This window comes from Oncorhynchus tshawytscha, linkage group LG12 (genome assembly GCF_018296145.1).
Source record: "Oncorhynchus tshawytscha isolate Ot180627B linkage group LG12, Otsh_v2.0, whole genome shotgun sequence".
In the NCBI taxonomy this organism is placed as follows: Eukaryota; Metazoa; Chordata; class Actinopteri; order Salmoniformes; family Salmonidae; genus Oncorhynchus; species Oncorhynchus tshawytscha.
The window spans coordinates 27,885,471-27,899,533 of record NC_056440.1 but is presented as its reverse complement, the minus strand read 5'-3'; the positions used below and the strand labels follow the sequence as shown (position 1 = coordinate 27,899,533).

Below are 14,063 nucleotides of genomic sequence, written 5' to 3'. Positions count from 1 at the left end.
AACATCTTGCTATTAAGAATGGTGCATTTGAGGCAGCTTGCATATTTCTGTCAAATCTAATTGCCCTTTGAGCAACACATGTCTGCAAATGCATTCCTCTGATATTAGTTTAGTGGAAAACAAACAAAACAATTCAGATGTTTTATGGTGTGTGTTTTATGGTGTGTGTATGTCCTGATGAATCCGTCAGGGCTAAGGGCAGGGGGTGATGTGCTGACAGCCTCCCAGTGTGCATGCCGAGCGCCCAACAGTCCCTCCTTCCTCTTTCTTGTTCCGTCACTCTTCTCTTTCCCTCCCTCTCTCTCGCGCTCCTCTCCTCAGCTCCACACATTTGCTGTGGATTAGCTACGGACAGTAAATTACAGGACCCTGGACCTCTGAGTGATTCCATACCCACCTCTTCACACGTTCCACCTCTCCTTCCCTCCCTCATGTGCCATTTTCCAGTCCAACCCTCTGTCTGTCTGTCTGTCTGTCTGTCTGTCTGTCTCTGTCTGTCTGTCTGTCTGTCTGTCTGTCTGTCTGTCTGTCTGTCTGTCTGTCTGTCTGTCTGTCTGTCTGTCTGTCTGTCTGTCTGTCTGTCTGTCTGTCTGTCTGTCTGTCTGTCTGTCTGTCTGTCTGTCTGTCTGTCTGTCTGTCTGTCTGTCTGTCTGTCTGTCTGTCTGTCTGTCTGTCTGTCTGTCTGTCTGTCTGTCTGTCTGTCTGTCTGTCTGTCTGTCTGTCTGTCTGTCTGTCTCTGTCTGTCTGTCTGTCTGTCTGTCTGTCTGTTGTCTGTCTGTTCATTCTCTTCATTTTGATAATTTTTTCCCCTTTCTCTCTGTTATTTTCGTCCTGGTTCCTAGATTCTCTCAACCCTGTCAGAATTATCTTCTCCTGTCTGTCTCTCTCTCTTTTTAGTTTTACTTCATTCATTCCTTCGTTCTTCTATGGTGTCACGCTACACAGCATTCTCTCTTTTACACATCCACCTCCTGTCCCCCCCACTCCTTTATACAAGCAGGTCCCTCTTGTCTTGCCTTCACAGGTTTCTTTAGCTAGTTGCCTCTCTCTATTCCTCCCTCCTATCCCTCTCTCCCAACCTCTCTCTCTTCCACCCTCTCCTTCCTCCCCCCTCTCCTTCCATCTCTCTCTGGAAACAGATGTTGTTTGTCAGATCTTATCATTACTGGCTAATTAAGAAGACATCTCTTCTCATTCTGTTGTTGCTTCTCTCCTCTCTCCTTCTCTCTAGCGTCCTTCCCTCTGTCTTTGTTCCTCTCTGAGGAAGGTTTGGGAGGTTCTGTGGTATGTGGGTATATGATAATAGCCTATACATTTTGTCAGTGTTAGTAAGGAAGACTCAGTATCCTGGAATAATAGTTATGTGTATTAGAGGGAGCACATGGCACCTTTCTGTGGTACATTTTTACATTTTGACATTTATTTGACACAACATAGTATGTGCCCATATTGCTGTTCTGTAGAAGCTTTATGTTATATTTGGGGTTTATTCATGCTGCTGCATTTAGAGCTGCCAGTTTTGTGTCACCGGTGTAGTGTGGGGATTGGAAAGGTCTGTATTGGTATGTATGAGACCTGTCCATGCACAATGGGCTGCTCAATCCAGTGTGACAGTTTGGGTATATTCAATCTTCATCCCATAGGACTCTCAAAGCATGCTGGGAAAGGTCGGGCCATTGATGGAGGTATACTGTATTCCCTATCCTCTCCTGCTGGATCTCTGTGTATTTGTCTGTCAGTCTGTCCATCCATAGATCCATATACCTATTACTATCTCTAGTCTTCGTTATTATGCCAAGTGTTGGTTAGTGGAACATAACTTTCAAGTTTTTAAATGATTAGAATAATAGCATCATGCCAGCAGTGACGTTGTAAAGTCATTTTAAGATCAAGGAGTTGCCTTGTTCAAAAAGTACACATTCACACTTCTCAGGAGGGTCCATGAGCCCCCATACCTGTCCCTCTATAACCCCCCCTATCTCCCCTCTCACCTCACATCCTCGCCTCAGCTGAGGCACTTTTGCGGTGGTAAGCCGGGTGGTTTTACAGAACTACCAAGCTCTATAAATCAGCACTAGTGGTTTAAATGTTTGGCTTTGACACAATTCTCATGTTTAGAGACGGGGTGGGCTGGGCCGGAGGGGTGAGGCTAGGGTGGGCTGGGCCGGAGGGGTGAGGCTAGGGTGGGCTGTGCCGGAGGGGTGAGGCTAGGGTGGGCTGGGCCGGAGGGGTGAGGCTAGGGTGGGCTGGGTCGGAGGGGTGAGGCTAGGGTGGGCTGGGCCGGAGGGGTGAGGCTAGGGTGGGCTGGGCCGGAGGGGTGAGGCTAGGGTGGGCTGGGCCGGAGGGGTGAGGCTAGGGTGGGCTGGGCCGGAGGGGTGAGGCTAGGGTGGGCTGGGCCGGAGGGGTGAGGCTAGGGTGGGCTGGAAAATGGAGAAGGGGCCATGGGGGCACAACCAATCCAGCAATCAAACTTTAAGAAACAGAGTCCTCATTACCTTGCTCTGTTTCAGTCTATGTGGCACATCGCCAATGAATCTAGCTGCTATTTTCATACAACAGGCCAATCTGAGTCCTACCCTCCTCTATTGATCTGGTGTACCCATCTCATGTCAGTGTATGATTGTTAGTGTGTAGAGCGGTGGGTGTTGGTATGCCTGACTGTCAACCCATAAAGACAGGTTTAATCCCGGGATCAAAAAAGGTGTCAATGAGAGATTTACAGGGTCCAGATTATAAATTATGACAGGTTGGGTTTAGGAAAGGTGGGGGTTGCTGGAAATTCGAGAGGACAGAGGTGCATAGCTGTGCACCCAATAAAACTTAACAGAAATAAGAGAAACCCCTGCTAAAACAAGTTAGTTAGTTAGGGTTAGTTAAAAACATATTTTTGTTGTTGTTGATTACTTTTTAAAAAATGATGCAGTTAGACAGGGAGGGTGAGTGATAGGAGGTGAGAGTTATATAAAGTATGTTAAGTAAAGTTGAGTGCACGACTAAGTATTATTTCTGTTGTAAAGTATGAGGGGACGGGTTAGTAGGCTTGTGTGAAAGGTCCCGTGGTGGTATGCGACAGAGGGGGTATCAGTTCGTGGAGGGTTCTCTGTGCCCCATTAGCAGTGTCAAAGGTCAGGTGCCCCGGGTGTTAACCCTGGTGACCAGTCTAGCTTCCAGTCTGCCAGGGGACCCCGGGATCCAGGGGTATTTATTACCTGCTCCCTAGCCCCCTCCTCCCCAGTCACTCTCCTCACCCCTCCCCAACTCTCCCCATGGAGAAAAAAAACTCCCCCATCCCTCACCACAACCAATTCCATATATTCATTGGATGCATATCCATACATTGATGCATGACGACCCATCTGTAGAGTTCTGCATCCGTGTAAAATATGATTAGGTCAACTCTGGCCTATGCACAACTCAGCCAATAGCTAGGAGCCATGAACCTTGCTTGACCCAATACTTGCATATTTTGCGCATACATTTAATTTGTGTTTAAGTTGTGTTCATTGTAGTTTGTTTGTGTGTATGTAATGTTGGTGTGCTTGCATGTGGCATGTGAGCGTGTGTATGTGTGCATGTGTGTATGAGTTACTGTTCCCAGTGTTTGAGTGTGGCAGAAGAAGGTCCTCAGCATGTCAGTATGTTTTAATGCCTCACATCTGTTTTCCTAATTTTCCTCCCCACCCCCCTCTCTCTCCCTCTCCTTCTCTTTTTTGTCTCTCCCTCTCGTCTTCTCTCTCACTTTCAATCTTGTCTTTCCCCACCACCTATCCACACCTTCCCTCTCTACTTCCTTCAGTCTTTCAGCCTGTCGTCTAAATACTGATAGAAGGAATATCATGCTCCTGACCTGTCACTCCATCCCTGTTATCTCTCTTCCTTCCTTTCTATCTTCATTCCTTCCTTCCTTCCTTCCTTCCTTCTTTCCACTGTGTCTATTGGTGTTCCTAGATAGAGAACAGAGACTCTCCCACCCTGTCAGACTAAATTATCTCAATTTTAGACCTCTCTCGCTACCTCTCATGGTTCAAATCCCTCCCAAGTCTTTTATTGAAATGTGATTATGTCATCATTAATGCAGATGTCCCAAACTACCAGTCTCCAGTCTCACATGAGCAGGACTGATGTCCCACAGGAAGACAAGGCTGCAGGAACTGGTCTAGTTATGTGGGAGCTTCATATGACCTCTATAAAGCCTGTATTATATCTGATAAATCTATGTATCTATGTATCTATGTATCTATGTATGTAGCATAAAGATCTGTTGACACTGATACAGCTTTGTGTCTAATGACATGTGTCTTTGTGAAATGGCAGTTCATGTCAGTAGTAATTAAGGTTGATAAATGCCAATAAAAGTTATTGTTAGGGGTCCTGTGCAGCTTTTGTTCTAGCAGTGTGTAACGGCTCAGCTACATGTAACAGATGCCTTAGATAGGACTGACTGAGGCTGAACGTGGTCTGAAGGCAAGTCAATGCATAGGTGAACATGTAGGAATAATACAATTACAGAGTTAAGTTTGTAACTTTGCTGTTACTGCAGTGTCATGACTTTGTAATTTTTTTGAACTCGTTTTAGTTAAGAAAGTTGTCACCCTGCGAATTGCTTAACCCACGCTGTGAGGCCTGTGTTTAGTCTTGGGAACTGAAGCAGATGCAGACAAAGGGGATCTGGAGGCCTCGACAGAGATACAGACTGGAAGACTGAGGGGAAAACAGACTCCCCATGGAGCCAGTGTGGAAATTGATCCCAAGGCTTAAGACTTGGGCCTACCTTTTGTTTGTGTTTCCTAATCAGGGTCTCTGAGGAGGGTCGTGGGGAACACCAGTTGGAGGGGTTATAGCTTGATTTACATTAATGACAACTGGACAACTCATTAAATATTAAACTGGCATCTCAACTAGTCACAAAAAGGTTACCCCTTCCCCCCCAATTTTTTTCTCTCCAAATTAAATAGTGATTGAATGGGAAATATGATCGAATGGGAAATCAATTCCAGTGACTGTGTATGGTTATGGAATAACAACTTTGAGTATGAGAGGCAGAGCTGCAAATACATACCTATGAGTCTAATCTACAGTGTAGCTAATAGAGTTCTCCTATGAAAGTCCTGGACCTTCCTCCGCTCACACAGTTTCCTTCTGACATCCAGATCAATGTTTTCCAAGTCCTCCTCTTCTCTAGCCTGTGGGTGGGGAGGTGTGTGGGCGTGTTACATTACCTAAACAAAAACAAACAATGGCGATATTAAACTTTGCGACCACAATAGAGGGGGAAAAAAAGAGGGTCCTCGACTTCTTATTAATTATGCAAGATTAGTCTAATTATAATTCAGCAAATGAATGTGTGGCAGAAGGTGCGAGGCGACGGGGCTGGAAGATTTGCATGTTAAGTGGGTAGGGGAAAGTGGCTAATGCATGCTAATATATGCACCAACGTCTCGCTTTAATTTCAGCATTTGCAGCTGTGTGTGTCCGAACTGAGAGGGGTGAAAAGTTGACTGAATGGGGTTTGGGGCGACAGAGGTGGTGATGGTGGAGGGTGTTGTATGGAAGTATGTATGATGTTACACAAGTAAACACAGTGAGGGAATAATGGGTGAAAGTCAGAAGAAAGGAGAAACAAATGCACACTGACCAGTGGGAATGTCGGCATAGAACATGTCCTATCTCACAGAGGGTCGTCGCTGCATGTACAATGTGTCCTTAATGGGATGTCACACATCCCTGCTGTGAAGTCACCAATGCGACTGGTTGGAGTGAGCGGTCAGTGCTGGCTGGGTGCACTTGAAGTGGCCAGAGATCCAAAGAGCAGGTGGCCGGGCAGGGAGAGGAGAGTGTCTGGGACAGAGCCGGGCCATGGCCACGGTCATTTAGCCCAACAAAGGAGCCTGCGGTAATGTTGTCATAAATTACTTTGCAGCGTCTCTGTATGGGAGTTCCCACATGAACTTGAAGCAAATTAATATAATGTTCCCTGTCATATATCAGGGTAGAAGTCACATACTGAAGGATCTCAAGTGCACTGTTTAAAATAAGTGAACCAAAACAGCAGAACATAATCCAATATATCCCTCATCAGCAGATATGAAGCCAACTGGATTCAAACACTGAGCATAACACACTGTAACATATCATATAAATCATGACAGCATGATAGATACTGTACAGAGAGAGGATAGAGAGGTAAGGAAGGGAAATACAGAGAGGGGGGAGTGAGGGCGTGAAAGATGGAGAGAGAGAGATGGGGATTGGGATAGAAAGAGGAGGAAGTAGTTAGAGGGAGGGAGAGGCTATGTGGCCTTTTGTGCACATCCACCCGGAGCCCAACTGTAGAGGAGCGGAGAGGTTGGAGGTCCGAGCTCTCACTAATAAATCATAATCATCCTCCGCCAACAACAATATTGATTGTCCTCCACTGAAATAGTTCAAATCAAGAAATATTGGACACTGTTTTGGAAGCAAGCGTTCGTTCTGAATAAGGGCCTGTTCACGAGGGAGGAGGGGAGGAAGTGATGGAAGAAGAGAGAGAAAGCGGCTGAGAGAGGGAAGGAGAGATTACAATTGAATTGGAGGGTCCTGGGCTGCGGAGCCAATAGAATGTCCCTCGCCAAACAAACTCTACCCATTAACATGACTTATATTTGCAGTGTTCACAATGTGGGTGGGATTGGATAACTGGCTGCCCAGCTCCTGCTTCTCAAGCTCCCCATCATTTATCCTCGTCACTAATGTTATTTGTTTAATTTCAGCGTTTGGTGTGTCAGTGAAATTGAGCCCATATTTGTGGCTAAAATGACAAAGCATCTGATCCATGAACACACATATATCAGTTGTCCTGATCTAACCATGTCCCATGTCCCATTTCACTCTCATTCTCTTTTTCTCTTCAGACCATTTCTTTACTCCCTCAACTCCCTCCACTATCTCTCCAGCTCCCCTGCCTCCTCTCCATCTCCCCTGCCTATACCCTTTCAATCTCTTCCTCCCCCTCTCCCCCCCCTCTCTCTCTCTCTCGGAATGTGTTCCTTGTGGTTGCCTTCCCTTTCCAATCTCTGTCTTTACCTATCAGCGTGGGGACTTTGGGATTGCGGCAGAGCTGCGTTGCCATGGCAGCGGGCTGTGTTGCCGAACTGTGTACACCTGGGATTTGGAGTCTCTGCCTCCCCTCCCCTCCCCTCCCCTCCTCAGCTTCATTTCAGTCTCTCCAGCTCTCGCCCCCTTTCTCTGCTCTTCTCTGCTGTAGTGGAGGCTATCAGCACCTCTCTCTCTCTCTCTCTCTCTCTCTCTCTCTCTCTCTGATATACACACACAAACACAGTTAAACAGTTAATGAGATACATACATATGAAAACACACCCACAAACCTCATTCAAACACGCACATGTACATACAAATACTCTGTCTCTGTCCTTCTAGTTTCACTTTCTCTCTTCCACCACAGTTCTAATGTGGGGGTTCAAAAACAGCATTGCGGGGTACCATGTTCCCCAGAGTCCCCTGGCATACATCCCTGTCTCCTGTTCACTTTGAAACACAGCAGTAGTTTTCACTGGACTGCATTTCAAATTCTCATCATTTGATTTAAAGTGTAATAACATTGGCTAAACTAAACAGCAGTGATTAATGCCAGGGCAGATATCACGTAGCAGCATTGACACACACTCACTCTCAGATGTTCATAATGCATCTATGACCGGAACAGTAATCAGCATCTTCTTGACTGACAGGCCAACAAATAATGAATGCATTGTTCATGTTATGTTTTCTTGTCTATTGAGTTAATGATTTTTATGTACTTGTCCTGTTTTTTTCTCTTACCCCTGCAGGTTCTTTTTGAAGTTTTTCTTGAAGTGTAACCAGAATTGTCTGAAGACAGCAGGAAACCCAAGGGACATGAGAAGATTTCAGGTATGGAGAGTAGGAGAGAGAGAGAGGTTTGTGTACGTGTGCGAGAGGGAAAGAGAGAGAGAGGTTTGTGTACGTGTGTGAGAGGGAAAGAGAGAGAGAGCATGTGTGCAGCATATATGATGTTGAAAATAGCAATTATTTTATTCTATCTAAAATAGAATAAAAACTATCCCACCTTTCCTTCCGCTCTACTTTCACAAAGAGGGATTTTTTTTGTTCAGGGTCTGCCCAGGTATAGTTGGGACCACATTTCTCCATTCCGTAGCCTGAAGCACTGCTTAGACATTTTCCAATGGAAGGAATGGAGGGGAAAGTTAAAGGTGAAAGTACAAAATCTACAGTGAAACAAAGAGGGAGAGAAGGGAAAAGGGTGTATTGGGGTGGGAGAGACAAGGGGGAGGCGGGCAGGAAATAGGCTGAGGTGTTTCAGGAAGTTGTCAAGAATTGAGTGATTGGCTCCAGATGGGGGAGGTCATGCTCCGTGACCCAGGAAGTGGTCACAGGGGACACTCCCGCTTCACTTCCTCTGCTGTCTTTCAGCACCGGAGCCACTGTCTGTCTCTCTCTCTCGTTCCTCTTCTCTTTTCTTTTCTCTTCTCTTCTCTCTCCCGGATCTCTCTGCCTCTCCCTTTTTCTCTCTCTCCCTGTCTTCCACCATGTTTGTTTTAACTCCTGCGCTTTGACGCATGCTGAGAAATTATGAGCGGGCGGCCGCTCCGAGGCCTTCACCAGGTTAAAAGGCGATTAGAGCTGGACAGGAGCCTGTTTATGGTGCTTGATCAATAATTTACTGTTATTTTCCTATAGATTCCTCACCACTCAACCATCTACAAGCACATCTGCTTTCTCTCTCTCTCTTTCCTTCTCAGCATCTGTGCTCCAGTCTCTTCATGTGCAGCTCTGGGATTCTGAAACACTTCTGTCTTATCTTTGCCCTTACACATCACTTTCTTATTGTAAAGCCTATTTCAAGCTTAGTCTTTCAGCACTTCATAGACATAGACCCTACACCACCATCAACACCCCCTCCTGCATGTACACCTATAGATATACAGTATGGACACTCTTAAACACACAGACCCAAGGCAAGCACACAATAACACACATTTTGTATGCATGTCCTCCATGGGGAACTGATGTATCTCATGGAGAGGGTAGGGACACACACATGCTGTTGGCCAGGAATCAAATTAGGTTCACCATATATCACACTCTACTTTAACGGCCAGTACAAATAGTAGATTCAGTCCATATGTCTGGTGTCAGTGAGGGATTAGGCCTGAACCTCTGTGAGCTGTTGGTCCAGACCACAACTCCAACCACAGTCTCAGGAGGGGAGAGAAAGGGAGAGGCCACAGAGAGGGGGGCGGTGATGTAAAAATATGATATAGTGTAGTAGGGTTGTCACATTACCCATTGAGAAATATTCCTATCAGCTGGATGTTGAAATGGATTGTGGCCAAGGGATTTTGCAGGAAACCAAATCTCACAAAAAGTGAACTGATATCACTTTAGTTACCCAGATAAACCCAGATAGACTCATGGTATGTATGTTCCTCTTCCCCGCCCTCCCCTGTCTTTTAGGTGGTCCTGTCCAGCACTGTCAGTGTAGACGGCCATGTCTTAGCCGTGTCTGACAACATGTTTGTCCACAATAACTCCAAACATGGCCGGAGAGCTCGCAGGCTAGAGCCTGGAGAGTCAGTGGAGAACGGTATGGAGTATGGTAAGAAGAGACCAAACACGACCTGCCCTGGGGTACTGATATATCAGGAACTCATTCATACTGTAGACATTCATACTGTAGACATTCATACTGTAGACAGTATCTGTGCTTCTACATCTGCACTTTGCGACAACTGCTGATACATTTGATTGATGGATTAACTACTGCTGTATTAATGGCTAACCTCAAGGTCTAGGGCTGACACCCTGAAACAGACACTAAATACATTGCCAAGAGATGCAATAAGTTATATTAAAATGACATTATTGCCCTTCCTCTCCAGCCACCCCATGTATCAAAGCCATCAGCCCCAGTGAGGGCTGGACCACGGGCGGGGCCATGGTCATCGTGATCGGGGAGAACTTCTTTGACGGGCTGCAGGTGGTGTTCGGCAGCATGCTGGTGTGGAGCGAGGTAGCTATGTGGCTTCACTGTAACTGTCTCTTTAAAACAACTCATTAACGAGGCTGTTACTGACTGAAAACATAAGGGACAAGGTAACAAAAGCATATGGCTTGTCTCATTTTGTCCAGTCATTTAGTGGCTGCCTTCTACATGTTGGCATTATGAGAGCAAACCGTATTATTCTGTCAGATACTGTAGACTGTCGAACAGTCGTTGCTCATTCCTTCTCTGCCTTGTCCCTGTTTCTCTCTCTCTCTTAGTTGATCACGCCCCACGCCATCCGTGTCCAGACGCCCCCACGCCACATCCCGGGGGTCGTGGAGGTCACGCTGTCCTACAAATCTAAACAATTCTGCAAGGGGGCACCTGGACGCTTTATCTATACAGGTAAACACACACCTCCTATTAACCCCACCGCCCCAGCCATATCTACCCTATCCAGCAACCATTCACCAACAACATATCAAACAGCACCATTCCATGGGATGAGTCAGGACCAAGTGCTCATGTATCTGTGGATGTGTTTGTGTATAGCGCTGAATGAGCCCACCATAGACTACGGTTTCCAGAGGCTTCAAAAGGTCATTCCCAGACACCCTGGTGACCCTGACAAACTAGCTAAGGTGAGTGAGAACATACCACACATAGTGAGATGATGTACATGCCATATGTCACCACACCTCACCTTTGACAATAAAGTACACTATGTAACACCAGAGGCTAATTCATGTCTCTCTGTCTGTGTGTAGGAGATGCTACTGAAGAGAGCAGCTGATCTGGTCGAAGCCTTGTATGGAAACCCACACAGTAATCAGGTAACCAGCACTGTTTAGTCGCTCCGTTCCTCTAGTAATTCCACTCATCAATAACTACTGTAAACCTGTGAAGTCTGGGTTAGTAACAGTTTGTATTGTCTCTCTTTAGGACATGTTGCTGAAGCGTGCAGCGGACATCGCTGAGGCCCTGTACAGTGTTCCCCGTCCCCACAGCCAGCTGCAGGCCCTGCCCAGCTCCCCAGCCCACGGCAGTGTCATGGGCCTGGGCTCATACCCCTCCCAGCTGGGGGTTAGCATTGGCGAGCCAGGACAAACCAGCCAAGGTGAGCAGGACAAGACTTACAATTGAATCTGGCCCTTTGATGTTCTTCTAGTTGGTGATATGATATCCCCAGTGGGAAAATCACTTGTGTCTTCCTGTCTTTTACTATCCTCTGTCTTTCTTGTTCTAACAATTTGTATTTCTCTCTCTCTCCAGGTTATATTCGTAACTCCAGCAGTTTGTCCCCCCGGGGTTACCCCTCTGCCTCCACCCCTCAGCAGTCGGGCTATGGGGGTGGTGGAGGCATGAGTGGGGGGTACGGGGCAGTGCCCATGACTAGTCTGGGGGTGCCAGGGTCCCCTGGTTTCAGCAGTGCCTCCCCCACTGGTTCTCCCTATGGCAGTGAGTGTCTCCCCTTTTACTCAATCAATCTATCCTGTGTTTTCCTCCTGTACCTGTTACAATAAAACATAATTGCCCACCATTGACAAAGGTTGACCATTGCCTAGAATCCTTCTGTTATAAAGTAACATTCTCTCTCTCTCTCTCTCTCTCTCTCTCTCTGTCTCTCTCTCTCTGTCTCTCTGTCTCTCTCTCTCTCTCATATCCACAGTAATGCCATCTAGTCCCACCATCCCGGGTTCCAGCTCCTCCTCCCTCCTGCCGTTCTCCTCCTTCCCGTCCTCAGCCAAACAGAAGAGCGCCTTCGCTCCTGTCCTCCGGCCCCAGGGCTCCTCCTCTCCTGCCTGTCCCGCTTCAGGAGGCAACAGCTTCAGAGGTAGAACCAAACTACAATCTTAGAAACATCTCTTTGTGTGTTAAAACCCCCCTCTTTCTTTCTAAAAACTAATCTATGCCCACATACACATAGTTTAGGCAGGCATGACAATACAATATGTCTTTTTTGGGGGGGGTTATAATAATGATTGCCATTGTCAAGAATAAGATTTTATCTAAAACATAATAGATTATTACTATTCTCTTTCTCTATAGCGATGACTGGCCTGGTAGTTCCCCCGATGTAGCAGCACTCCACCACCTCCCATCCATCACCAACAAACCAGACCAGACCACTGCTGCCCCTCTGCAGGCACTGACAGGGATAAATGAAACACACACTGACTTCTCAACCACCAACAACTCTCCTCACTGATGCCCTGCCACTTGTTGAGTCCATGTTTCATCTAACTGAATGAAGGGGAATGGGACAGAAAGAGTCCAAAGACCAGCCAGTCACTCCAGATGCAGAGAGAAGAAGACCTCTTCATCTGCAGTAGCTGTAAAGACATGAGACTTCCTTGGGCCACACCACAACACAATGGAGCTCTATGGGTGTCTATGGGTGTCTCTGTATTTTGAAAGGACAGCAGAAGTCAACGTCAAGATGCCTTCACGAGCTTCAAAAGCACCCAATGCTACAGCCATATGCAGCATTTGGTTCTTCCAACAAAAACACCTACCCTAAACTGATCAACCTCTTGGCTAGCAGTGTGCTAGAAGAAAATGTCTGTTGATGATTCGTTGTTAGAGTACTGAACTGAATGGACAACTCTGATACTATGTGCTGAAAGTCTATGAAGCAGGGTGCTATTTGTCTCTGTCAGGACACTGTCAAAGGCATGTATGTACATTGTCCCTGAGAATACTTTTTTGTAGCAGAGTTTTTGAAGGTGATTTACATTCCAGAATGATAGACCCTTTATTTTTTGTTCTGATCCCCATCATTTTACAAGGGCAAACTCTTTGTCCTCCAGGGTTGGTAATACAACATTTATTCATATATTGATTTATTTAAGAAGAAAAAAACAAGCAATTTAACTTATTATTATAGTTACTTTAGGGAATAATATAAACGTGTTTTAATTCCTTTTTTGCAATTGTTATAAATATGATTATGTTATCGCTATGTTGCCATTCTTGTTGTTTTAATTGAAATCTTTGAGGTTTTGTCAGACATGACTGATGATTAACACATAAGAGAGAATGAAGTAATACACCATGAAACGTTTATTTGAAATCAATTCTTGGCCAATACTTTTCCCTGGTTAGTCACATAACAAAATACAACTGTTATGTCCAGTGTAAAAAAAAAGCACATTACCTTGCTGTTCTCCATAAAGGAAAATGAGTTAGCCTATATTATTATTCATTTCCTTTTTATGCATGTTATTTCCACACTGATTCCCTGCTATTATTTCATTACATGTTGCAAATTTGAAATTGTATGTCAAAGTTTAGGATTTTTAATTGTTCATTCATTTGGTGTTTTTCATCCCATAGTCTCTGGTCACGATGGAGTAAAGTAACAAGCATACATAAACTGAAAACAAAGTAAGGAACATGTGGGGGATTTGTTATAAACCCATGCAACAGTTTTCTTTCTCACTGTTGTAGCACAATAGAAACATCATACTCAGGATTAGAAAACAAAGAATTGAAAAGAAGTAGCTAACATCTATTCAAAGTTGTTTGTTGTGTTTTGCTGGTTTTATTTATTTGAAAGTCATTAGTAAAATGTAAAGTTACTCAAAGTTTTTTTCTCCCAGAACCTCTTTCTTTTTTAATGGTACAGAATAACATGATGACTGTCTGAAAATGTGATTTGTATATCTTAAACTGTAATTATATTTTGTCCTCCCAAATAAAACAAAACAATCACAGTAAGAACTCACTGTTGGTAATAATTCAGAACTGTGTGTTTGCATTATGCAATTAGACATGGTATAGAAATGTACAGATATCCATAGTACAGCACATGAGTTGAGGTTTTGTTGTGTACAGCATTATGGTAATATTTCAAGTCCACACCAGGACTATTTTTTAACTCACCTGTATGTTTGTATAGTTTGACACAAACCTGATGAGGCGCAGCATCTTAATTGTGGAGTGAGCGTTGCAGACTGTAGCTACTGCCTGTGAAGATAAACAACATCCCCCATCACTCTCCTCTCCTCCTCTCCAGCAGAAAACCTGCTTATTCCTCTAA

At 45.2% G+C, this 14,063-nt stretch overlaps 1 protein-coding gene across 3 annotated transcripts in view; it reads left to right on the top strand.

Moving 5' to 3' along the window:
* The window catches only part of LOC112262854 (transcription factor COE2-like), a 44,765-nt gene extending 31,024 nt beyond the window's left edge, over positions 1-13,741 (top strand). For 2 of the 3 annotated variants that reach the window (XM_042331556.1, XM_042331555.1), the window contains exons 7-16: positions 7,827-7,908; positions 9,493-9,634; positions 9,918-10,048; positions 10,300-10,426; positions 10,574-10,662; positions 10,789-10,854; positions 10,964-11,138; positions 11,294-11,479; positions 11,691-11,855; positions 12,071-13,741. In XM_042331556.1, coding sequence (XP_042187490.1) covers positions 7,827-7,908; positions 9,493-9,634; positions 9,918-10,048; positions 10,300-10,426; positions 10,574-10,662; positions 10,789-10,854; positions 10,964-11,138; positions 11,294-11,479; positions 11,691-11,855; positions 12,071-12,102 — 1,195 coding nt within the window. In that variant the 3' untranslated portion in view covers positions 12,103-13,741. Of the gene's footprint in view, positions 1-7,826; positions 7,909-9,492; positions 9,635-9,917; positions 10,049-10,299; positions 10,427-10,573; positions 10,663-10,788; positions 10,855-10,963; positions 11,139-11,293; positions 11,480-11,690; positions 11,856-12,044 lie in introns of all 3 variants that reach the window. The other variant, XM_042331557.1, reaches the window with a different exon arrangement.
* The last annotated feature ends 322 nt before the right edge of the window (positions 13,742-14,063 follow it).